General features: G+C 39.8%; 1 protein-coding gene across 1 annotated transcript in view; it reads right to left on the bottom strand.

Annotated features, from left to right (window-relative positions):
- The window catches only part of Atp7a (ATPase copper transporting alpha), a 102,535-nt gene that overhangs the window by 41,731 nt on the left and 33,027 nt on the right, over positions 1–27,777 (bottom strand). Inside the window, 2 exon segments of the mRNA XM_032889595.1 lie at positions 277–766; positions 16,597–16,734. Of these exon segments, the coding sequence (XP_032745486.1) occupies positions 277–766; positions 16,597–16,716 (610 nt within the window). The 5' untranslated portion in view covers positions 16,717–16,734.

Genomic DNA, 27,777 nt, shown 5'->3' with positions numbered 1-27,777 from the left:
ACCCAAGGCAGGCTGTTCAGGAAGCCTGAATACCACAAATCGCTACCACAGTGCCTTTCCTGCTAAAGTTCAACTCTCATAACCTTTCATTATAATCATTAACTTCACTGACATTAATACTGGGAATATGCTACAACTCTAACTTCAATAAAGCAGGAAGCAATTCTAGGCCCATGGGTTTGAAACTCATGCTTGGGAAGAAAGCAAAAAGTTTAACGATCAAAACAAAGAATAGCTTTACAAAACGAGGGGGAAAAAAGACAGCCGACAAATTACCTTTAATGCGTTGTACACCTTGCAGCTTTCCAACTTTTCCTTCAATGGTGCTAGTGCATGAATGGCAGGTCATCCCTTCCACTCTCATCTTCAGCAGGACTTCCCCTGCCTGAGGCGTGCTATGCTCTTCAGAAGTTCCTGACTTTTTCTCCTGAGTTCCCATGTCTAAACTGAGGTCTGGGACCAGCTCCACGATCTGATTAGCACTCACCACAGATGGGATTATGGTAACCACTGCACTTCTTTGCTGAGGGGAAATCTTAACGCCAGTCACACCCTTGGTCTTGAGCAATGTACTTTGGATATGGTCCCATGGCAGAGCCAGTGGAGCAGTAACAGTCAGAAATACAGTATTGGTTAAGACAGGAAGAGGGTTAGCATTGTGGAGAAGAGCATCAAAGCCCATGTCATCGATAGCTTCTTGGAGGGTCTTTGGAGTCTGAAGTTTAGGGTTATAAATAATGGTTGCACTTTTTTCTTCTAGGGAAACCTTTGGGAAAGAAATTTCAAAAGTTAGTTTGACTCAGCTGTATGACATAGGAATTAAGACTATCAATCATCAAGGACCAAGCCCTCCTGAGCCATTTTGCATTCCAATGCATAGACACTTAGCTCACAAACTGGCCTTCCCTGATAAGTGTAGCTCTCACTTCTCATCAAAGAAGTTTCTTTTCTGCAGCAGATGGAGACTATCTCAGAAATCCACAACTGGTCAAAATGAGTACCACGAGGTCCTCATTCACAACTGACACATCTGCAACACAAACCCTATACCTAAAACTCAGGGAACATTGCATAAGAGTGGGCAAAATTTTTAGAGCCAAAGGAGCGTCATCCATGAAACCATTGATATCTAAACAAGACCTTTGTAATGGCAACACCAGTTGACACGCCAGTGTGGATGGAAGAAATCGTACAGGGTCCTACTAGATGCACAGATACAGCCAGTTAATTGTTGCAGAGAGATGGAGGATCAGTCTTCTCTAGGGGTGATGGTCATCCCTAAACATATGAACAACACTAAATGGACTGAAAATGTGTGTGTGTGTGTGTGTGTGTGTGTGTGTGTGTGTGTGTGTGTGTGTGTGTGTACACGCTGCATGGATCGATGGTTCTGATGTTTCTAATTGGTCATGTTTCCTAATTGGTTCTTGATCTATCAGTAAAAGAAGCCATGGGGCAATTGCTGGGTTGAAAGAATAGGTGGGATTTCTGAGTCCACAAGGGCAAGGAAGACAGACACAAGGGGAGAGGAGAGAGGGAGGGAGAGAGAGGGAGAGAGGGAGAGAGAGAGAGAGAGAGAGAGAGAGAGAGAGAGAGAGAGAGAGAGAGAGAGAGAGAGAGAGAGAGCCCGCCATGCTTCTGATGGAGAAGAGGTGACAAGCCATGTGAGATTTTGGATGGAATGGCCACAGGTCACTCTTACAGGCAAGTGGTAGGGGGTGAGCAACAAAGGTGGGCAAGTGGAGAGGTGCAGAGCTAAGAGTATTGATAAGGGCCTACTTCTCCAGGAGATAAGTAGTGCCCAGCAATTGTGTCAAAAAGGCAAGTTGAAATTGAACAATTATGTATGTCTATGTTTTTCATCTGTGGATTCAATATTCTCTGGGTGGGGGCTGGCAGCATAGTCCTTTCCTGGAGCTTAGTTGGGGTAGCTAAAACTACATGTAGCATGTATATGTGTGAGAACATGTAGCAATAATAATTAAAGAAGAAGGCATGAATTTGAGAGAAGTGTAGGGGGACATGGGAGGGATTGGTGAGGGGAGAGAAAGGGATAGAAATGAGATGAATTCCATACTCATATACAAAATCTCAACAAAATAAATTTTAAAAATAAAATTAATTTTAAGAAGAGACTATCAACATTCAAGAATGAAATAAATAATAGCACTAGAAACTAGTTAGTGGTTTCTCAGCGAAGTTTTTAGCTTTTCTACTCTCACTGGAAAGACGCACTAAATGTCTTGCCTTCCTAAAAGAGCAATGTGTGGGCTCCATGTGGTACCAGTCAGGCCTGTGAAGTATGTGCACTAACATGTACATGCTAGAATTTCACAAGAGAATATAGACTATATTTTCCTAACGCATCTTGTCATAAATTACTGTAATGTGTCACATTATACATATTTTAAAGGTTATACAGGAAATGAGACAACTATAGAAAATGAAAGGTAGGGCTGGAGAAATGGCTCAGTACTAAAGTGCATCTGCTGTACAATCATGAGGACCAGAGTTCATATCCCAGTGTCTACATAACAATCCAGGTATCTCACACATATCTGTTACTTTAGCTTGGAGTGGGACAGAGACAAGAGGATTGTTGGGGCTTGCTGGCTTCCCTAGCTAAGAAAAATATAAGAAAAAAATTCCCTTAAAAGGGAAAGGGAGGAAAGATGATAGATGAGGATACAAGGTAATATGAAATCTAATCTTTTGAAAATGTTAATTAAAGGATGAAAGTATAGCTCAGTGGTAAAGTGGCTGATTTGTATACACAAGGCCCTGAATGTAATGCCCTAGATATACTTCCCAGTACCAAGCCAAAAACACAGGACTAGGGGAAGGACATGCATGCTCTATTATCTTCCAGGGTTTTTATAAGTAGGAAAGTTTTTTGTAGCACAAATGAGTTATAAAATAAATGTAAACAAAGATCAGCTAATATTTACCAAGCATTTGTTATATGTGCTAGGAAATGGGATTCTTAGGCCCCAATGCTGAACACGACACACTCACATGGATCAACACTGGGACAGAGAATAGAAAGAAGGTGGTTAACCATTAATCCCTGAGAGTACAGCTCAAGGAAGGCTCCTTAGAGGAAATAATGCGTACTAAAAGACAAATGGACTCATGAAATATGAGGAAACTGCAGGCAAATGAAGAACAAATGTAGAAAAGTGTGATAGCCTGGGGATGAAAGAATCATTCTATTATGAGGTCGTATGTCAATAATAGTTTGTACTTCATCTTAGTGGTAATAAAGTGCCATGAAAAAGTTACACAGGGGAAGGCATGAGATCTGTTAGATAAGAAATATTGCAGAAGCAGTATAGAAGATGATGGGATGGCTGGAGAAATACCAACTAGGATACTACTCTAATTGTAACAATAGCATAATACGACCTCTGAATTAAGTCATAGACATGAGGAAAATGGGAAGAGAGGCAGTTCTGAGACATGCATAGCAGATACAGATACAGTTAAATGATAAGGACACTGAGTAGCATGACTTTTAGTTTTCTAGTTTGGGCCAGTGGGTAATGGTGTTAAATGGTATGAGAGAGGAGGGAAACAAGAGGTATTTAGCAGATAAGAAAAGAAAGAAAGGATAAATGATTAATTCCATGCTAGCACTGTTCACTTTGAGATAGCAGCAGAATAAAGTGCCAGCGACAGTTTAAAGATAGGGGTCATCATTATTCCTAGTACGAAGCTTTGTTTCATATAACAAAAAATGTAAAAACTAAAGTAATTTAGAGTAGGAAATCTCCTTTTAGGAGAAGCCCTTGGTCTTGCCAAGGTTGGATCCCCAGTGTAGGAGAATGTCGGGATGAGGGGTAAGGGGGGTGAATGGGGAGGGGAACACCCATATAGAAGAAGGGGAGGGCGAGAGGATAGGAGGCTTATGGAAACTGGGGAAGGGAACAACATCTGAAATGTAAATGAAAAAAATGTCCAATAAAAAAACCGAAATCTCCCTTTAAATCCTCTGTGATAACTATACAGTTAAATATTCTGTTTAATTTTTTCCTTTAGATTTTACAAAATGAGTTTGGGTATTTTAGCTGAGTGTATATCTGTGCAAAATGCACATGTGGTATCAAAAGAAACCAGAAAGGTCATAGTATCCCCTAGAACGGAAGTTATAGGGAGTTATTAGCCGTCATATAGGTTCTGGGCATCAAACCCACACATTCTGAAAGAGTAGGTGGTGCTCTTAACTACACCATCTCTCTAGCCCCCTGTGCATATTTTAATGAAATTAATTTTTTTATTTCTTCCTTTAGCTTTGTAACTGATAAAAATGCATTTAATAAACATTTGAAACATGGCTGGGCAATGGTGGTGCACACCTTTAATCCCAGCACTCAGCAGGCAGAGGCAGGCAGATCTCCAAGTTAAAGGCCAGCCTGCTCTACAGAGTGAGTTCCAAAACCCTGTCTCAAAAAACAAAACAAAACTTGAAATGTGATCCTTGCACGGAAGTTCCTAGGGCTCAGATAACTCTAATTCAGTAGCTTTTTTTTTAGTTTTAGAAGAGAACACTTAGTGTAAATGATCCAAAACAGAAATGGGAAAATAATTTATATTGGTATTAGATTATATCATATAACATTTTTCATGAAAAAGCAGAGAAATAAAAGCAATAAATAAAAGCAATAAAATGGTGATACACTCCTGTTATTCCTGTATTCAAGAGGATACTGTAGATAGATTGTGAGTTCAAGATCAGCCCGGGCTATAGTGCAAATTATGATCTAGCCTGGACCAATAGTAAGACCTTGTCATAAAAGACAACATACAGAGTCTAGAAAGATGACTAAGAGCACTGACTCCTCTCTCAGGGAACCGGGATTCAATTTCAAGCACCGTATGACAGCTAACAACTATCTGTAACTCCGGTTCCATCATCATCCGGACTCAGCATCATCTTCCTACCTCCATATGGGCACTTTACATGTACATGGTGCACAGATATCCATGTAGGCAAAATACCCATATATATATACAAAAAAATAAAAATAAATAAAGCTTGGGGCTAGAGAGATGGCTCAGTAAGTGTATTTGCTACTCTTGCAGAGGACCCTGGTTCAATCCCCATCACCCACATGGCAGTTCACAACCTTATCTGTAACTCTAGTTCCAGTTCAAGTTCCAGGGGATCCAATGCCCTCTAGAGGCATAAAACTACATGCAGGCAAAACACACATGTATATTACATGTATATAAAATAATATAATAAAAACTTAAAACAAAGATGTTTTTCAAATTATAGTTTATAGACTGTGAAGGTTTGCATATGCTTGGCCCAGGGAGTGGCACTATTAGGAGGTGTGGCCTTGTTGGAGGAAGTGTGTCACTGTGGGGGTGGGCTTGGAGACCCTCCTCCTAGCTGCCTGGAGATGCTGAGTCTGTTCCTGGCTTCCTTCCTGTGAAGACGTAGAATTCTCAGTTCCTCTTACTGCACCATGCCTGCCTGGATGCTGCCATGCTCCGGCCTTGATGGTAATGGACTGAACCTCTGAACCTGTATGCCAGCCCCAATTAAATGCTGTCCTTTAAAAGACTTACATTGGTCATGGTGTCTGTTCACAGCAATAAGACCCTAAGACATAGACATCTAACTTTTAAAACGTACAATATAATGACTGGTAGCCACTATCAATGCAGTTCCTCATGTTATTGAATAGATCTCTTTTAGTCTCACTCATCTGTGGTCCATGACATTCTGATTAAGGAAACAAATGTGAGTGTAGTGTTGTAGTCGATTTTCTTAGCCTGTGCAAAGACCTCCAGTAATCTTGAGTGTTGCAAAGAAAAGGCTTTAAGGTACTTTAGGCAGCCTAGCTAAGGGGAAGCGGGAGAACAGATCACTGGTTATTAGGGCCTATGTGTCTGTCCGGCTTAGACAGTAAATACAGGGAGGTTTCAGGAATGGTGGTATTGTTCTGCCTTGTGCTGCTGGTACTGCTGCTGCTCTTGCTACTGGTGGTGGTGGTAGCGGCTGTGGTGTTCAATGAATTTGTACATGCATTTCTGAGAGCCACTACATAGGGCAGGGACATTCAGGAGTAAACTCCTATGTTAAGATACCTTTAAACAGTTTAAGCACCATTGGAAATAATACTGCAATCACCTTCACTATTGTACGTAATAAGTCTTTCTCCATGACTTTATGTTTTGGCTGTGCTTGTTTTAGCTTTTATACTCACGAAGAAGGGAACCTATACTATTCGGTGACAATAACATTCACAAAAATAAAAATGCCTATCAAGTATAGAACTCTGATTTTAATGCAAAATAAGAAAAAATTAAAGGAAAAATCCTAATTATTATACAATGTAAAAGTCAACATAATTAAAGGGAAATTTTTTAGATAGGGTGTAACTATGGCCTATGTTTACTTCAAGCTCACAATCCTCCCTCTGAATACAGGAATTACAGATGTGTGCTACCATATCTGGTTCTACATGAATTTTTTTAAGTAAGAAATTCAATTAAGGTTAAAAATCCAGTAAGTGAGCTTTACTCCCTACAACTGAAGAGCTCATAATAGCTAGCCTGTCATACCAGAGAGGTATATATAAAACACTCCCATCACTGCTAAAGATTTTTGCACAGCCCTATGCTAGGGACCACTGTACATTTAAAAGTACTAGTTTAAATTATTCTTTTCCTTTTTAACTTTCAATATATCATAGCTGATATGTCTTTTTTAAATGTATTGTAACATTTTTTGCTTATGGGGTTTAGGTCCACATAGTAAGTCTGAGGCCAGCCTGGCTTGATGAACCCCTATCTCAAACAACAATAATAAATAAAAAGTAATATTCCCAGTGTTATTCATACTGCAGATGAAGAATATATAGCCTTATTTAGTTACTTCTCTTTCTATGTTTTAAAGCTAGACAGCTATGCTTAGCACAGATCACATTGGGGTATTGGTAGTATTAGCACTCAACTTAAAAAAGAAGTCTCAAAAGAAGCAAAATTTCCTTTCAAGAAAAAGGTCACATAATAGCTCAGAATCATCACAGGACAGTTCTTAGTGCCAAAACCTTGAGTACTAAGTCGGCATTTATTTACCTAGCAAATATCGACTGAGTGTCCATTATGTGCCTGGCATTGTACGGGCTGCCAGAGACACAATGGTGAGGAAAAGCAGGCAAGGCTGTTGAGAGCTAGAAATTGCTGGTAGCAGTGTGACTCTCTGCCTGAGCGAGCGATTCTCCTTTCATATGCTCCTCTTGTCCCTAAATCACCTCCTCCAACTCCCCACACTGTGCAAATGACTACAGAATTTTGCATTAGGAAACAATGATGTTGTTTTTAGTTTCAGAGAAACTATTTTCCATTATGTCAAGTCTCTTTAAAATGTAATCAGGACAGCCTACGGATTATGAGCACAGGAAGCACTAGGGACAGAGGAATATAAAGTGGTTAGAAGGCGGTAATGGAAGAGAACAAAGGAAAGCCAACTGATGGTACTCTGTGAGCTTAGTGACAACAGGTGCAGTGGCACCCACCTGCAGACGGAAGGAGCACGGTTCCAAGGTCATGCTGTACTACTGTCGAGTTTGAGGCTACCCCACCACCACCACCACCACCACCACTACAGTGTAAAGAGGGGGTAATTGCCCATATAATTTATATTAGTGCTTACAACTTTGTAAGTCACTTGAAGGGTTAAACATGAAATTCAGACTCGAAACTAGGCATGGTGGCTCATATCTGCAATCCCAACACTTACAGGCTAAAGAGGAAGGGTCAGTGTAGTGCAAGTTTGAGACTAACCTGGAATACACAGTGAGTTCCAGGTAGGCTGGGACTACACAGTGGGACTCAACAAGAAAGAAAAGAAACAAAGGAAGGAGAGAAGGAGGGAAGAAGGGAAGGAGGGAGGGAGGGAGAGAGGGAGGGAGGAAATCCAGATGTAGCACACTTCTCACATACAATTTCTATGTAAACTGCATAAATACATAAGTCCGTATGTTCTATTCTCAGACAATATAAAAAGTGAAAACCTTGGAAAAATCATCCCATTTCTTCAGTTTCCTGAGTATACCACACAAAATATTTATTCCTTTTTAGCTCTACTGTTCTACAAAATCATAAAATTATGCCAGCAAGATGGCTTACTGGATAAGGTACTTACATAACAACTCATGATTGAGTCCCAGAACATATATTATGAAAGAAGAGAACCAAATCCAACAACTTGTCCTCTAATTTCCACACATGAACATCTGTTTGTCTCTCTCATGCACACACACACGCACACACACACACACACATACAGAGCAAGTATTTAATCTATTCAACCAATCAAAATAAAAGTTACCACTTACAACTATTAAGTCAATTATGAGCCTGCAAAAGGCAATTCTATGAACTAAGACAATAATCTAAAAGCAATCTAAAACTTCAAATATCTTAAGATGAAACAGATTTCATAGATTGTAAAAAAATATTAACAGAGCTTTTCACAAAGTAAGCTATTTATAAGTTGAGTAATTTGTCAAATGTCACTCTAATAGATTTCAATTGCTTCAAAAATACACAACAAATACATAATTATTCATGTAAAAGTTCAAATGCAGCAGTAAAAAAGAGAAACATACCACTTCTCTACTGCTAGGTTTTATCTTGGAATTGACCCTTTTTTGATCTTTGGAACAGAGTTCAGAACCTAAGCTTCTTTGAATAAATAACAATGTCTTTCTGGATGTATGATTACTCATTTATATTTATTTTTAAGGTTTATTTGTTTTTATTTATGTGACTGTTGGCCTGCCATTGTATGTGTGTGCTCCACATGCATGGCTGATGTCCACAGATTCCAGAAGAGGGCATCGAATCTTCTGAACCTGGGGTTACAGATGGTTTTGAGCTGTCATATAGGTGCTGGGAACTGAACGCTGGTCCTCTACAAGAACAGCAGTTCTAGTCACTAATATTTATAATAATCAGAATGCTGTTTTATCCATATATATATACATATATATACATATATATATGTATGTATGTATGTATGTATGTATGTATGTATGTATATATAGTGTTGGTAAGGGGGCATTAGTTTGAAAAACAATCAGTGCGCGTGCTCCCTTTTAACAAAAACCTTAAACAATCCTAGGATGAACAAGGGATGTGTTGATTGCACCACAGGACTTTGGTAACTACTAGCACTCGCAGATCCTTTTCCGGCATGAGCATGGTGTGTAATGCGTATGTATTTATGTGTTCCCAGTTGTGAGAGCACACATTTGTAGGTCTATTACTCATGTGTGGATGGCAGCGGTTGCCACTGCAGGCCTCCATTACTCCCCACTTCATTTTATGCCCACCTGGGTACAAGGGATTCAAACTCTGGTCCTCTGCTTCTCCTGCTTTTGTACTCTATGTACTAAGCCATCTCCCCAGTGCCCCGGGAGATCACTGTTAAGGGCTACTGTACATAAAGAGGGTAAACTACACTTACATGAGTAAAAGGGGATCCTACTCCAAAAGTTAGCATTCTGAGTTTCAGGTTAATAAGGCATTAACCTTTATAGTCATTCGATTCTCGTATCTAACAAAATTTGATTTTACATTCCCACTTCAAAGAAGTCAAACAATCGCAGAGAAAAATCTTCACATTAATCTGCCCACGTTGTTTCCTTTGAACAGACCACTGGGGTAATTCAATTAAACTTCAGGTTAATCCCTTTAAAGTCGACTGTGATGGCTCTAGCCGGACAAATAAGAATACTGCACTCAATAACAATACAATTGCAGACAAAATTCCCAAAATGAATTTAAATGCTAGAGCTAAAAAGGTAAATAATGAGATTCCATTTATTTCAGAGTTAGAGATTCCCTTTGAGTTAAAGTTTCAATGTCTTCTACTGCTGTGTGATTCAATAAAGTAGCCTCAGTCATTTCAACAGCACAACTTTATTACCTTATTCCAAACACTAGCAAGGGCTCCTTGACTTAGTCCGAGTTTTGTTCTCCCAAACCTTTTTTTTTTTTTAAATTGGTTTCACAGAAGCTGTGGGTATAGGCCAGTGCTAGAGTGTCTGTCTTGTATGTGTACGGCCCTGCATCATTTACACATAAAAAGACACTGACAACATAGTATAACCTCAAAAGTTATGATCCAGAAAATGTAAACCTTTAAATTCTGTAAAAAGTCATCAGTATTTGTGTATTTCCAAATTGAACTACATTATGTCTGGACAAAGGCAATTTTATAAATGGTGCCTAGGAAGAGACAAATCCACTTTTGGGGGGGAGCCTCTGAGACCAACAATTGAGGCACCTTCTATAAGGAAAACAACCATAAAACTACAAATGGTAAAGTTCTATTCAGAAGGAAGTGGTCTGAATATAAAACAAAACTTACGCACTGCATCTGGCCATTAAGGTACAAGCCGGTAATCCCAGCACTCGGAGGGAGAGGGATGAAGAGTTGAAAGCCAGCCTGAGCCTAACAACAAGACTGTCACACACGTACACACAAATAAACTCCAAGTTACAAACTTCTTTTTAAATCTTTTTTTCACTACATGTGTGTGAGACTGAGTGAGAAAGCAAGAGAAAGAGCACAAAATATAAACTTTCCAAAGATAAAGGTTTAGTCACGTATGGTGGTACACATCTTTAATCCTAGCACTAGAAAGAAAGAAGCAGGTGGATCTCTAAGGCTTGGAGGCTAGACTATATTGAGAGTTCCAGAACATCCAAGGCTACACAGTGAGAGCCTGTCAAACACACAAAAAAGGGCTTCCATAAAGCTAACATTTTAATTACTGATGTCTCAAGCATGTCTATAACTAAGTTTCTTTACCTATACCTTTCAACTATATGAGTATTTGGTGCTGATGATTTTATAAAATCCTTTCTGTATAGAAAAATAATTGCATTTGTCCTGCAGACTGAATGGTAGTTTCCTCTGTCCTACAATGCTGTGAGAGAATACTGTATGTAAACCTAGGCAGCATTAGTCCTACAATATTTGTTCAGCCATTGTTTGAAAGGTCCTTTCCAGCATTACAATTAAACGCTCAGTTTTTATAACTGTTGGCAAGTTGGAGGAAAGTTCTGAGTTCCTTTCATATATAAGCTATAAGATTTCAGGGCGTTTCATAATTCCTTGGGCAGTGACTAATCTTATATACTCTCTGATGTACTGCTATCCTTTTATATTTTTATATAAATATTTATACACCATTATATAAATTTAAAGTTTTATCTCAGGCCTGGTATCTACATGGTAAGACCCTGGGGAGGCAGTACATTAGATGGGGAGCCATTCCTATACCATAATTCCTAATAATAATTCACCCAAAAGATGTAACCAAAACAAAACCACCCAAAGCCAAATAGCCTAGTAACTCAACCGCCCAATCGTAGGTAGTCCAAATGGTCATATATACTTCAGCCACTGAACACAAAGGGAACCTTTGTTAAGAGGGAGAGGTGAAGTGGAAAGGACAGTAGTCATTAAAAGACTGTTAAAAACTGCTTTTGCAAACTGTACAAAACATGACTGTGGGCACAGTAGAACATATTTACAGTCCCCACCTTAGGAGACTGAGGCAAGCTCAAATCCTGCCTGGGCTACACAAAGAGAATCTATATTACTTCTTAGCCTTTTGGCTAAGTTCCAACATAAAACCAAAGTCAGGCAAAGTGAAGCAGGCATACAGAAGGTCACAAGTTCAAAGCCAACCTGGGTTATAGTGAGGCCCAGTCTCAGAGCAAGTAAACAAAACACGTATTCATAGGAGCACATCTGAGACTCTTTCCAGAGTCTTGGCGGGAAGTTAATGCACACAGAAGCCCTGAAACTAAAGTTTCATTAACTTCACAGTAAATCTCTAAGTCTAAAGGCTTACTAGTAAAATATTTTTCAAAGGAAAGGAAACAAAGGTCACAATGTATCCCATTTCATAAAAGCTTTTGACAGAGCCTGAGGAGAGGCAAACTGGAAAAGGCCGCTGTGTTTCTTTTCAGGTTCAGCAATCAAATTAGAAATGTACCCTGGAGAGTGCAGACTTCAGTACCTGTCACTAGGATTCATATAAATCACTGCTGGTTCCCCAAGTGCTTTCATATCACGGCCCCATTCTCCTGCCTTTACTGTTTAATCACGATACACTGGCATTTGTCTGACTTTAAACAGACCTTATTAGAAGTGGAAATAGAGGTTTTACATCTGAGTGGGGCACAGGTCGCCTGCTTTGAGAGATAGCAATGTGCTTGAAAATATTAAAACAGAATCTAGCTGCAGATGGGGAGCTTCCTAGCATACACAAGGCCCAACTTCCAATCTCCGACACCACAAGAGGCTGCCTAATATGGTGGCCTATATTTTAGTACTTCAGAGGAAGAGAGGAAGATGAAGAATTCAAGGACATCCTCAACTACAGACTGTTTGAAACTGGTATATTTGAGACTCTGCCTGAAGAAACAAGTAGAGGGGACTGAAGAGCTAGGTTAAGAGCACTGGCTGTTCTTTCAGAGGATGCAGATTCACTTCGCAGGACCACATTAGGAAGCTCATAACTGCCTGTAATTCCAGTTCCAGCCAATCCAGCATTCTGTTTTAGTCTCTTCCCGTACATGCTCACATGTGGAGCACATTTACACACTCAGGAACACATATATAAAAATGCATAAATATTCTGTTAAGTGGAATCTAGACCTATCGTTTTGTGTAGATGTTTTAACAGAAACAAATAATAGAATTTATTAGACTTGGGTTAAAGGTTCTGGAAAAAATATCTCAGTTGCCAGTAGACAGCAAGTAACCAACTTGAAGAAAAATTAGGTGAGCCAGCATCTATGCTTAAATGACTTTATTGCAACTGCAGATACAACTATAGATTTGGCTTCTGTTCTGGCCTCCTGGACCAGTGCTACCTTAACTCAAGTGGAGTTAAAACTGTTCAACTATGAATAAAGCAAGCAGAGGTGTCATACATATTACTTATTGAAATGAACTCATTTTAAAGCTTTCAGCCTGAAGGATGCAGAACTTCCTTGCTGACAAACCACAAGGCATTCATCTAATTTGTTAAAGCTATAATTCATAAATATCGTGTAAATAATTTTTACAAATTTGTCTATTTGGGGAGATAAGTGTATTTAGAAAACCTGTAGCATAGGAAATAAATAAGATAATTACTTCTCAGCTTTTCCAACCTGGCTCTCTTGTCAAAAACATTAAAGCCAGCCGTACTAATGCTTACTGGGTTATTGGTAAGAAGTAAAGGAATCAGGCCAAGGTAGAAAAAAATTATATCTGAAGCATGTGAAGATGGCAAGTACATGCCCAGGTGTTCACACAGATGCCTCTGGGAAGGAAACTTCAGGCAATACAAATCGCAAGGCAGGGAGTGAAGCTTAAGCACAGCTGTCTGCTTAGCCTTGGCTGATCAGTCCGGACAGCAGGACACTGCTTCCCTCTAGGCAAATACTACACTGAACCCACAGTTTGTTCCATCCGCTCTAACCAAGAGTAGGAAAGAGGTGAGAAAAGCACCTAGAGATTCCTATTTGGAAAAGAGAAGCCAAATGCACATGAATACTCTCACATGACTCTTATGTGAAGGAAATTCAAACAGAATCATGACGTGCCACTTAGTCAATGTTTTGTAAGCAAAACGAAGTGAACAAAATCAGTCTGCTCAAGATGCTGAGAAGAATCATGAACAAGAATATTATATAGACAATACAGTAGAAATCCTGTGTCTTTCTGAAAAACCAAAACCATCTGATATCTCTGGTGACTAAGTAGCTAAAGGTTTAGATAAAACAGAGACCAGGTAAGTATATAATCTAAGGATACACGAAACTTCTAGATCCAATGGGATAGAGATAGACTCATAAGAAGAAATCTGATGAATCCTCAATTTTAAATTATGTGCTAAATTGCGTGTATATATGGATGAAACTCTTTAAAATATTAACATCTGGAAGCTTCCACCTGTGATACTAGCACTCCTGGAGGTGAGGCAAGAGGATTGCCCTAAGTATGAGGCCAGCTTCTGCTACACACTGTGGTCACAGAGTGAGACCCCGCCCCCGACCCCCAATCTCAAAAGCATCTGCTCTTAGTGGTAAGGCTAAGAATGCAATGTTTGCATGTGGATCTCAACTGCTCACAGGAAAAGCATTCTGGGATTGAAGCAAGCTGATCAAATTCCAAAGTGACATTCTCTTTCCAACAGCACTATAATAAGCACTGCATAAAGCCAAAATTACAGAAAACCTCCAAAAAACACAACCACCATCACGCTAAGGTAATTTTTTAAAATGGTGAAAACAAATATTAAAACACCAGGCACCGTATACAAATGAGAACAAAATCCAGCGAGAACACTACATACTGGAATTAACTCAGTAGGTTCCAGCAGTAAAAATAAACACGCTCAAGTCTAAACAATGTGTAGCTTAATATTTATGAAAATGGTTCTGTATATTATTGTTATTACATTAGAAATCTTCAAACAAATTATTTTTGAGCCAGAGTCTTGCTATGTGGCTCAGTTTGAACTGGAACTTGCTATGAAGCCCAGTCAGCCTCACACTAACAATTGTCCTGCTTCCTCCCAAGCACGCCCAGGAATCTTCAATACTCTGACAAGAAAGGGGCTCTTTGTTGATTTCCTTGACCTCTATGGATACGCTGCAGGACAGGGAAGAAAGGGTATGTGAGAAACCAGTGAAATAAGATAAATTCATCTCAGTGCTGAGACTCTGAAAAGGCTACAAGAGACAGGAGGGAGGGTCCAAATTACGTTAACAACTGAAACATCTCTACAGCTCCCTTGGTTTGGAGCCTTACCCCTATCAAACTCGGTCTGAGATCCCACATAAATATTCGGGTGTGGTACCATACACCAGTAATCCTAGTGTTGAGGAGAAAGACACAAGAGGATCTCTGGGGTGTGATACCTAGCAAATGTAGCCAACTAGTAAGCTTCAGGCTACTAAAAGACCCTACCTAAAAAATCAAATTGGAAGCTGGAGAGATGGCTCAATGGTTAAGAGCACTGGCTGCTCTTCCAGAGGACCTGAGTTCAATTCCCAGCAACCACGTGGTGGCTCACAACCATCTATAAAGGATCTGAGGCCCTCTTCTGGTGTGTCTGATGACAGCTATATTCAAATACCTAACATAATTAAATAAATTTAAAAAAATCAAATTGGAGAACATTCAGGAGACATCCAGCTTCCTTAAGTACAGAGACACATACCTTCATATATCACACACACATAAATATGTGCGTTTAGTTTTTTAAAAAATTAAGCTTGAGGCCAGACATTGTGGCACATACCTCTAACCCCAACATTTGGGAAACAGAGGCAAGAAAATCACTGCAAATTCCAGGCCAGCCTAAGCTACAGAGTACCCTGTTTCAAAATACAAAAGGCAAAGAACAGAGGCTGGAAAGATGGCTCAGTGGTTAAAAGAACTGACTGCTATCCCAGAGGATACTAGTTCAATTCCCAGCACCCACATGGTAGCTTACAACCGTCTGTAACTGCAGTCCAAGAGAATATGGTGCCCTTTTCTGGCCTGAAAGGCACCACACGCACAGATACATATGAAGACAAAACACTCATACACAAAAAAGTAATAAAATAAAAAATTTAAGTAAAAAAACAAACAAAAGGTGTAGAAATTGTCATCAGCATAGATATACTAGCAATTATAATGCACTAGTCAGGGATCTCTGCATTACTGCATACAATAGGCAGGAAGGCCTAGACCAAATCTGCAGAAGGAGCACACTATCAAATTCAACTGGTGATAGTGTCACATAAACAAACAGCAAGGACTTGCCTCTATGTGGGGGTCTCTTGCACCAGTCTCTCTACTTCTGTATATCTGAAACACTTCATTAAATAATTATTCTTAGCCAGACAAGATGGCTTCTGTTTGTAATCCTAGTACTTGGTAGATTGGAAGTGGGAAGATCAGGAGTTCAAAGATAGCTTGGCTACATATGAGATTCAAGGTTAGCCTGAGCTACATAGATCATGTTTCAAACAAACAAACAAACAAACAAACAAACAAACAAAACAATGAAAATATGCTCTAAAGAAAATATCAAGCAACTGGCAGGCAGGTGGCCCCAACTATAGCACTCAGGAGGCTGAGACAACTAAATCACAAATTTGAGGCTAAGTTAAGCTAATTAAGAGTCCATGACAAGCCTAGCTATACAAATAGATCCTGTCCCGCTAGCCACCTCCAAAAAGAAATATAATACCCCCCCAAAAAAAAATGTCAGGCACAAGTGCTCTCTCTAATGTTGGTCTAACTGCTTCAATTCCAATATTAAAAGTTATTCTTTTCTTTTTTTAAAAAGATTTACTTATTTATTTTATGTATATTATAGCTGTCTTCAGACACACCAGAAGAGGGCCTCAGATCCCATTACAGATGGTTGTGAGCTACCATGTGATTGTTAGGAATTGAACTCAGGATCTCTGGAGTCAGTGCTCTTAACCCCTGAGCCATCCTCCAGCCTTAGAAGCTATCCTTATCAGAATTCTTGTTAATGGCAGCTTACCAATTTACAAAGAGCAACTTACTTTAATGTGATGGACACCATTCACTTTCCCAATCTGCTGCTCAATGGTCCGGACACAGGAAATACATGTCATTCCCTCAACAGTGATAGTAATTGAATTTGCATCCATACTTGGTTCCATTTTGATGTCTTTACATTCCTGTTAGAGACAATAAAATCATCAATTTAACCATGGAAATAATCTTTACTCACTATTTCCCACACACCTCCAATTGAAAATGTGCTAATAATAAAATATGCATTTGTTTATACTTGTTGAGGAGAAAGTTTTAACCAACCTTTGATAAAGTAAAGGAAAATAGATTCAATGGCTAAGCTAATCAAAACGATACAACACTCCAAATAATAAATTTAACTTGCCTTGGAACCAACAAGATAGCTCAGTGGGTAAGGGAATTTTGTGTCAAGCTTGGTGATCTGAGTTCAAGACCCCAGAAATAACTCCCTAAAATTGTTCTCTGACATTCATACATAGGCACATGCATGCACACACACATAAATTAGCAAAATATAAGAAACTTGCCCTTATAAACTACTTTCCTGATTATGAAACATACATTAGCTCAGGCAATATTCATACAGTCCTATGTGATTTCCCTCTGTCTGTCTACCTCAAATTGAGCTCTCTGACCCTCAACCATTCACCACACGTGACTTTGTGCTCTCAGAAAACTGCTTAGCTAATTTTCTGATCCCTTTTGAGTCTTTAACCTTGTAATGAAGGTGTATGTTGACACCATATTTAAAATGGCAACTTAAAGCCCTTCAACACAAACATCCTGATTCCCTTACCTCTATTTTTTCCTATAGACGGCCCCCCGTCTAAAAATGCAGCTCCAAACTTTGATTATTTATTCTGTTCATTGCTTACCAACATTCTCTGTCATCCTATAATGCAGCAGTTCAGTTCTCAACCTATGGGTTGTGACCCTTTTGGGGGCTGAACGACCCTTTTAGCAGGGATCACCTAAGACCATTGGAAAACACAGATATTTACAGAACAATTCATAACAGTAACAAATTACAGTTGAGAAGTAGCAACAGAAGTTATGGTTGGGAGTCAGCATAACCATGAGGAACTGTATTAAAGGGTCATAGCATTAGGAAGGGTGAGGACCACTGCTACAGTGTGTTTACAACAAATTCAGACTCTTCTCCCTTCGAGAATGCAATTTAACTCCTTTTACCATGAGTGTGACTTAGACTTGGTGATGCTTCTAATGAATAGATTACAATGAACATGACAAAATAGAATTTTCAAGGCTAGCTCACAAAAGGCATTGTGGACTGCGGGTATGGTGGTGCATCCTGTCATCACAGGACTTGGAGGGCTGTGGCAGGAGCCTATCAAAAGCAGCCTGATCTAATAAAGAATTCAAGGGGGGCTGGGGATTTAGCTCAGTGGTAGAGCGCTTACCTAGAAAGCGCAAGGCCCTGGGTTCGGTCCCCAGCTCCGAAAAAAAAGAACAAAAAAAAAAAGAATTCAAGGCCAGGCATTGGAGAGATAGCTATTCAGTCAAGAATACCGGCCCTTCTTCCTGAGAGCCTGAATTTAATTTCCAGCATCCACAACTATCTCTAATTCAAGTTTCAGGGGATCCAACACCCACTTCTGCCCCTCATGAGCACCAAGCATACATATGGTACACAGACATACATGTAGGCAAAACACCCATCCACATAAAATATTTTTAAAAATAGTTCAAGACCAGTTCAACTTATATAGTAACAATTAGAGTCAAATAGGTAGGAGGGGAGAGGAATGTGTGTTTGCTTATGTGTATACATGCACATATACACAAGAGAAGTCAGAGGACAACTTGTGGGAATTAGTTCTGTCTTTTCACCATATGGGTTCCAGGGGATTAAACTCAGGACATAAGGTTTGGTGCCAAGTCCCTTAATTTGGCCATCTCACTGACCCTATGTGTTCATTTTGAAACTGAAATATAACTCACATGCTAAGAAACTCAAGTCATTCAAATGTTTCGGTTCACCGGCTTTTGACACATTGAAAAGATGTAGAACCATAACAATCACATGGTTAAAGAACATTTTCATTTCCCTTGAAAAAAAGCCCCCAGGCTAGCAAGATGGCTGAGTACAAGTTTCTACCACCAAGACTGACAACCTGAATTCAACCCCTGAGACTCACATACTGGAAGGAGGAAATCAACCTCTCCATGGTGATCTTTGACCTTCACTCACATGCTCTGGTATACACACACACATGCAAAATAAAAATGAAACGAACAAAATCCCCACTCATTAACAGTCACTCCCACTCTCATGTCCTCAGTCCCCAGATGTACTTCCTATCTGTACAGATGTGCCTATACTGGTCACTTCATGCAAATGGAGTCCCTCAATATGTGGGGGTATATGTCGAGATTCTTATAGTTAGCATATTTTCAAAGAATGTCAACAAGTTGCATATACTGACATTCCATTCTTTAGTGCTCTTGATGACATCTGCTGACACATAAAAGCTTTAAATTTTATGATGCCTAATTTATCAATTTTTTGCTAATTTTTTATTTGTGCTGGGGATCAAATCCAGGACTTGCACATGCTAAGCCAAGTGCTCTACCACTGTTTATCCCCCATGTACCCCAAGTTACGTTCTTAGACATGAAGAGATGCAATTCTCTTAGAACCATTTTTAAACTTTGAGACATAGTTGACATATACCTCCCGTGTTCAAAGTGTAAAATTCACTGGTCCTTAACATATGCCCCTACATGTGTTAGCATCACCACATGTGTAGCCATCTCCACAGCTAATTTTAGAACAGTGTTATAACTTCATAATGAAACCCTAGCCCCTTACTACCTCTCTTTAACTCCTGAGGTCAACACTGTTAGTGCTAGGCAACCACAATCTACTTTCTGTGTATACAGAATTCCTCTCCTCATTACTTCATATTATTGGAAGCATGTAATGTGTGACTGGTATCGTCGATTTTGCTTGTTTTCAACTTTAATCCATGTTGTAGCACATACCAATACACCATTGCTTTTACAGTTGAATAAATATCCATTGTGATTATCCATTTGTTACCTCATGGACATTTGAGTCATTTCTACTTTTGGTTCTTATAAATACTGAAGTTATAAATGTTGGCTTACATTTTGCTTTCCTTTAGTTAATGCTGAAGGGTGGGCTTGCTCTTTCATATAACTCTGACTGTCTGAGGAACTGCCAGGGCATGTTCCAAGCAGCCCTGTTGCTGTGAATTCCCACCATCAGTATATGAGGATACCAGTTTCTTTACCTCCTCAGAGACACTCGCTGCTGAGTGCTTCTTATGGTATATCTGTATGGTATATCTGTATATGGTATATCTGGGGTTAGTTTTATTTTTTGAGACAAGGTCTCTTCTCCCTCTCTGGATGGCTTTGAACGTGCGAAAGCTGAAGTTACTCTGGCTCTGACTTTTCTCCTAGCCACTCCAAAAGGCATGAAGAGCTAGCTCATGGCGGTTTGGATCCAGATTTCCTAATGACTAGTAATGTTAAAAGCATATTTTCATGGGTTCAAACTGTAAACCAAATCAATCCTTCAAGTTACTTCTCGTTGGGTATTTTGTTGCAGAAAGTAACTAAGACAGGCCCTTTAAATGTGTGGGATTTATATATTTGGCAGATCAGAAGAGAATGTCTGAAAATTAATGAAAATTACTAGATTTCCCACTACTTCTCAATTTAAGTATGGCAAATAAACTATTAATACATACATTTTTCTTTTGCTTTGTTTTTCAAAATTCTATTTCAATTGGACCTTACACAGAAAACTTCAAAGGATTCTATCTCCCTCTTATTGCTAGTACATATAATATGGACACATATAGAAATCTAATAAAGTTTGTGATACATGTTATATCTATCTTTAAAATTTTAAGTGTCTTTACAAAATCAAGACTATGTATTGGAACCTTGTACTGCATTTAGTAAAACTGCTCAGGAAATAGCAATTTCATATGGTATGAAAAAATGCAGGCTTGGGAAAAATCACAATCGCAAAGAAACAGACCTGGCATGCAGCAGTTAATAGTGTGTGACTCGGAGACAGAAACACTCAACAACACTGAGGGAATAATGTCTACCTATTAAAAGAGTTTAGTCACTCCTTAAACACAGACAGCAATGGCATTTCCACAAGAGCAGCATCATGACTAGACCATCATCTCCGACACAAAACCCAGCATGTACACAGCCCCAAACCACTTCTTAAAGTTCATCACCGAAGCACGAGCATGAGTTGTAAATTCCTGTAATATAAGGCCTCATGATTTGGAGAAGGTTTCTGGATTTTTAATACATTTTCATACAGTAAAATTTCAATTCTCTTTTGGATACAATTACATCCAGATAGATTTTTTTAAAAAAAAAACCTTATGACAATCAAAGAAATATAAACTAAAATAAATAATTGAGTATCATTTGTCAGGCAAAATATACAGTCTGCCCATACAAGTTACTGATATAGAACTGATACTGTTGTCCTTATTCATCTGGCTAATATAAATTACAATTACAGACATTATGTGGCGATATCTGGTAGAGTCGAAAATATGAATAGAACAGAAGCCAACCTCTTCCATTCCTCTGAGAGGGACAGTCTGACAGATGTGCCTGAGAGAGCATGAATGAGGTGCCTCACACCTGTTATCTCAGCACTCGGGATGCAGAGTGACAGGAGGGCGACCTGTTCCACACAGTGAGTTTCAAGACAATTAGAGCTATTTAGTGAGACCCTGTCAGAAAGAATAAAAAGGGGCTGGGGTATGGGAATGAGAATGAATATGAACAAAAAGGCTCGCTGAAACAGTCTTCCTAATAATTGACATTGTAGAAACAATCTAAATGTCAGTGTCCACCCATGAGTAAATAAAACATAGGTTTGTTATAACGTCACACGGAAGCATGACACAGCAGTTTAAAGTGAAGTAGAAAAGTGGTTCTCAGTGGAAATGGCCCACAGAGGTGAGGGGGAGCATTGCTGGCCTCTCAGTGAATATAAGCCAAGGATACCACCAAGCAACCTGGATGAAGAAGGAAACGCATCATAAAAACTTATCTGGCCCCAAATGTCAACAGCACAGAGGCTGAAAAAACTCTGAACTAGAACCAGAGCAACAAGATAAAGCCCAGAAAGCTGTGGGGGTCAGGGGGGATATCTTAGAAGGACACAAAAATTAAAAGCGTAAAACACCATTTTCTATTGTGTTTCTATGCGTGCATACATAAAAAGACACAAAGGTTGGGAAAAGGCGAAGGAATACGACTGCAGGAAAAGGAAAGGGCAATTCAACTACTTAGGTATTCAACTTCTTAGACTGCACAGTGAACACACAAGTATGCTTTAGGCTCTCCTCTTCCTACAGCCCCTCACTGTAATTGGTTTTTTCAGTCAAGGTCTTGCTATGTATACCAGACTGACCTCAAATTCACTATATAGCACAGGTTGGCCTCAAACTCATAGAAATATCCTCTTCTTTGAGCCTCCCGAATGCTGGGACTACAAGTATGAAATACTCCCAACTGGTTTTTTTCCCCTTGAGACAGGATCTTACTTATCCCAGGCTGGCCTCAAAGTCACAGGAGGTCACAGTCTCCACAGGACTAGGTTATAAGCATGCAATAGCATGCCTGACTCCTTACTATTTTTTTTTCTTGACACAAAGTCTTATTATTTAGCCTATGCTGGCCTCAAACTCATGATCCTCCTGCCTCAGACTGGATATATAATGATTTTTAAGCTAAGGTCTCACTATGTAGTCCTGACTGCCTGGAACTCAGAGTTCCTCCTGCTTCTGCCTCCCAAGTGCCAGGACTAGAGGTGTATGCCACTATGGATGGCCCTATAATAATTTTTACAGACAAAGGGCCATTTTAAGAAAAAAACAGAGAGGGGGTTGGGGATTTAGCTCAGTGGTAGAGTGCTTGCCTAGCAAGCGCAAGGCCCCTAGGTTTGGTCCCCAGCTCTGAAAAAAAGAAAAAAGAAAAAAAACAGCGAAGACATAAGGAATATATGGAAATTAGAAGTTACCAACACTGAAATAATTTAGTGAGATTAACAATAAGCTCAAACATAGAAATAGCTTACGTCACCCATTTCTGTAACATCAGAACTATATAAACATGCCTGCTTTGTTAAATTAAACAACAAAAAATCATGCCTTCCATGACAGCAAGAACTACAAGAAACCCTGTCTCTCAAAAAAAAAAAAAGCCAACCATAATGTCTTTTAGTTAAACAAATGAATAGTTTCTAGCTATTCAAACAACACTGAATTAGTTGCCTCCAGCATTGCTACACAATATTTTCAAATCAATTTAAATTTTCCTACGCATTTGCTTTCATTGCAATATAAACAGACAGAAAAAGTACCACCCTCTGTTATTACATATCACACATCCCTTTCTTTTAAACTATGTAAGCTTTCCAAATGAAAATAAACCCTACTACTTAATCTGTTTTCAAAACAGTGAGTGCTAGCTTTCTCTCATCAGACAAACTGTTATTACAGAAGGACTAGGATTCCAGATGAAACAGGTGAAGGATGTAGGCGGTTTGCTTTAAAACATTCTTCTTCTCATGGCGATTCCTACAAAATTAGGAGTCAATACTAAAAGAGGTTTTAGTAAAGTCAAAACAGCACAGAGCACTCAAATTAAGAAAAAGCCATTTGCTTTACTGATCCTTTTTAAGACTCTTACACTTGCCATGGCATCTCTACAGTCAAAAGAGAACACTACAGGTACCTCAGAGTCCTACAGTGCTGCATCGCTGAAACCCTTCGCATGTATCTCTCAACGATCCTGCTACATACCAATCAGGATGGTAAACTCCTTTAAAATAAAGGCGCTAAGACTCAGATGCAGCCACACTCACACAGCCAAGTCAGGAAGGGTTCCAGGGCTAATCATAGTACAAAATCATTAACTTAATAGGGCAATGTTTGCAAAAGCCGTAAAACAAAACCAAGATGACGCCATGTGGAAGAATGATTAAAAAACATGAGTGCCCTGGAAAGAAAACAGATGGAGACAGGTTCCCAAGAAACTGATAAATATTCCTCAGGTCTCTCTGAAGCTTTTTACCACAAGCTAAACAACTACTGCCATGCCAGTAAGACCAGAAGGACGCATGTTTCCATGGAGTGTCAAATTATTCTTGCTTTACACAGGGCAGCTATAATGACATCAAGAAAGTAGGAGGAAATCAGATTGACCTATTTGACATTATGAAATAATCAACCATTTCCAACCCTGTTATGACTTAAAAATGGACTTGGTGCGGCAGTCTTAGAGTCTAAGGGGACAGGTGGTTGAAATACAAAACAAAAACGACAACGTTTGCTGAGGTTGGAAATAACAACTATGACCACATACTTTAAGTATGTCATTAATTTCATAAAAGATAGCACTACACGGATAATGATGATAATTGTCTTACCAAACGCAAAAGACTATTACACTTTTTTTTGATCCTATGCCTCAGAGATGACTGCAGAAGATGGCGATGGAAGATTGCAAGGGCCAGAGGAACAGGAAGTTTGCTGTGAAACTGTGTCTCCTAGAAACATCAGAGAAGCACTATCTCACCAGCATGGATGCCCGGCCATGACCTGAACAAGGACGATACCGATAGACATGCTAAAGGCCTGGTCTACAACTGAGCAACACCACCCAGCCTTAACAGTGTTAATTACTTAAAAGTCTTAGGCTGAAGAGATGATTCAACAGTTAAGACCTAAAGACCTGGATTCAATTCCCAGAGTCCATATGGTAGCTCACAACCATCTGTAACTCCAATTCTAGAGAATCTGATGCCTTTTTCTTGTGGCCTCCACGGACACCAGACATGCCGTATGGTGTGTTTGTGTGTGTGTGTGTGTGTGTGTGTGTGTGTGTGTGTGTGAAATACATATATATATATATATATATATATATATATATATAGTGCCATATTCATAGGAAGGCAAGCAAAATGATGTTCACTTGTAATCCCATTACTGAGGAGGCAGAAATTTCTGATGCTCACTGGCCAAATAGCTTAGCCTCATCAGCAAGGCCCAGGTCCCAGTGAGACCCTGACTCAAACAACAAGGTGGAAAGAGCCTAAGGAACAGCAGCTGAAGTTGCAGTCTGACCTCCGTATCTCACACACAGCAGGGTGGAACAAAGGGACATTCAAAAGTGTTCGTGCTTTTAATCCCAGAACTCAGAGACACAGGCAGGCCGATCTCTGAGTTTGAGGCTAGCCTGGGCTACAGAGTGAATTCTAGGACAGCCAAGGCTACACAGAGAAACCCTGTCTCAACAATCCAAAACACTGAAATCAAACAAAACAGGCCAATGTCCTCACTAAAGAAGATATACACAGGGGAAATAAATATGTGAAAAGATACTCTTCCCAGCATGCTGAAGGTTGAGGCAAGAGGATCCTGAGCATGAGGGCAACTCTACCGCCATAACCTGACCCTGTCTCCAAAACAAGGGTGTGGCTGCTTCCTTAAGTTATGAACAAAGAAGAGGTTGGGTCAGTAGGAGGGCAGAAATCTTGGTTTTCCCAGTACAAGGACAAAAAACTGAAGAGGATGCAAATGCCTGAAACTCACTTAAACACATGAAATTATTTCAACAATTCTATAAAATGTTCATGGTATGCGTGCGCGCGCACGCGCGTGTGTGTGTGTGTGTGTGTGTGTGTGTGTGTGTGCGCACGCGCTCGCGCACCTGAGATCTACTTTAGTTACCATCTATGAAGTATCACTCTCAACCTTAATTCTGAAGACAAAATAAGATCTCTCACTGAACCTGAAGACCCCTATTTTGGTTAGACTAGTTGCCAGCAAGCTTCCAGGATCCTTTGGTCTCTGTCCCAGCAGAACTGAGGTTACAGGTACATGCCACCACACCTAGCATTTATGTGGGTCTTGGGACTGCAATTCAGATCTTTATGCTTCCACAGCAAGCACTGTACTCACTGAGCCATGGCTCTAGTCCCTGCAACTACATAAAAACATTTTGAAACAGGTAAACTGAACATCAAGAGTCGGAATGAAGAAAAAAATTACTAGAAAACATATGAAATCTAATGAATGAAAACCAATCTAACTGTGTACAGTCCTCACACGAAAGCTAGTGGAAGGAACTAACACGCTATTTTGGAGATAATGATAGGCTTCCATGCTCTGTTTAGCCAAACAAATGTTGATCAGTCAGGCCTTTAAAAACGGATAGGCCAGGCGGCGGATTGAGATATTGAGAAGACTGAAGAACTCAGCTACCAGCTTGCCACACTTTTTAACAGCCAAGGTGGAATATGATATTCAAAAAAAGAAGAGGAGGAGGAAAAGAAGAAACCAGAATGGGGAATTGAAACAAAGAGAAGGAAAACCAAAAGCTACCAGAGACATAGCAGAGCCTTAGAGATAGCTCATGAGTTCTGTAGAGTGGTGTGCTTTAGTTTACCAAAAGGATTTTCCTACTTAATATGCATACAGTATAAAATCAATTTTGCTTTTCATCTGTTTGGTGTACCACAGTCTGTGGGGGTTTCTTGTCTGCTCTTGGCATGACTGCATTTTACTAGAATTGTGGGGTAGGAGGTTGTAGATATATGGATGTGAGAGAGACAAATAGGTGTTGTGTTTGTGTAGGTATGTACATGTATGCACATGCGTGGAGAACAGAAGTGTCTTTCTCAATCTCTTTGTACCTTTAAAAAAACAGGGTTTCTCCCAGGACTGGATGCTCAATGATTCAGCTAGGTAGGCTATCTGCCCAATGAGATCCTGGAATATGTCCATTTCTGCCCCATAGCACTGAGATTACAGACACATGCCGCCCGGCTTTGGTAGGTACAGAAAACACTCTACCTAGCCATGCTGGGTGGCACATGAATTTAGTTCCAGTACTGGGGAGGCAGATAGGTCTCTGAATATCAAGGCCAGTCTGATCTGCAGAGTGAGTTTCAGAAAAGCAGGGCTACACAAGGGCGAGCCTGTTTTTAAAACAAAGTAACAAACCAGAAACCACTCCACCGCCTGAGGCATCCCCTCAGCCCATGAGGCTGTGATTTTAACACCAGCTTGTGTGAGCTAGGGATGTGGCTCAGTTAGCAGAGGGTGCACAAAGTACTGGGTTCCATTTCTAAAACTGCATAAACCAATTGGGCATCATGAAGCATTCCCTTAACTCCAGAACTAGGGAAGTGGGGGCAGGAGGATTAGAAGCCTGAGGTCATCCTCTGCCACCAGCCTGGACTATATGACCCTGCCTTTAAAGAGAAAGAGATGTTAACTTTTGTTTATAATGAATTAATCATAAATACAAAATTCCCAATTATAACTAACTTTATAATATTCCAGCAGTGGCAGTGGCATTAGTCCCAAGAAAACCCAGTACTAGTGGGGGAAAAGTCCTACCACTCTGCTCCTGGGATGGAACTTCATTCTTCTCTAGGTTCATTGGGTCCTCAAGCGAGACAAGCTGAGCATTATTTATGTTGATTCTATAAGCAATCTAATCACCTCTAAGAAATTCCTTTTGTAGCTAGGTGAGTCAGCTGTACCTTATGTTGCTGCAAACAAGAAGCGAGCCTAATAATCCTTGTGCAGGAAACAGCAGGTGGCCATTAAAAACAAGGATGTAGGTCTCTACTTTCACGCAGGGAAAATATTCAGAACTCTTGAAGTGAGAAAAAGCAAATTTCACTCCATTAGAAGCTCTCTTTAGCAACCTCCAGCAATTTAGTGGACGGTCTGGCTTCTAACCGTGAATGCTGTGGTTTCCACAGCATGCTACTTCAATGCACACTCCACATTCCGTCGGAATTGTCAGCACACTAACAGAGGAGGGCTTGACCTTCAAGCTTTGTGCCCACTGACTTTCTCATGATTGTGAGATAAAATTAAACACTATGTAAACTGACAAAATAAGAACAGAGGAGAGATTTGTTCTCCACATGAGAACAAAGGGGAGTGCTTCAGATCAGTTAGTAAGGGCAAATAGTAAAGTTACAGCCTAAACAGCTATAGAAAATCAACTTTCCAATCTGAAAGAATTCGGACATCTCAAATTTGCTTCCTTTTACTACAGCAATTCTCATCCTGTGGAGTGTGGCCTCTTTGGCAAACCTCCATCTCTAAAAATATTTAAATTATTATTCA

Source organism: Rattus rattus, chromosome X (assembly GCF_011064425.1).
Source record: "Rattus rattus isolate New Zealand chromosome X, Rrattus_CSIRO_v1, whole genome shotgun sequence".
Lineage (NCBI taxonomy): Eukaryota > Metazoa > Chordata > Mammalia > Rodentia > Muridae > Rattus > Rattus rattus.
This window is presented reverse-complemented; position numbering and strand designations above follow the sequence as displayed.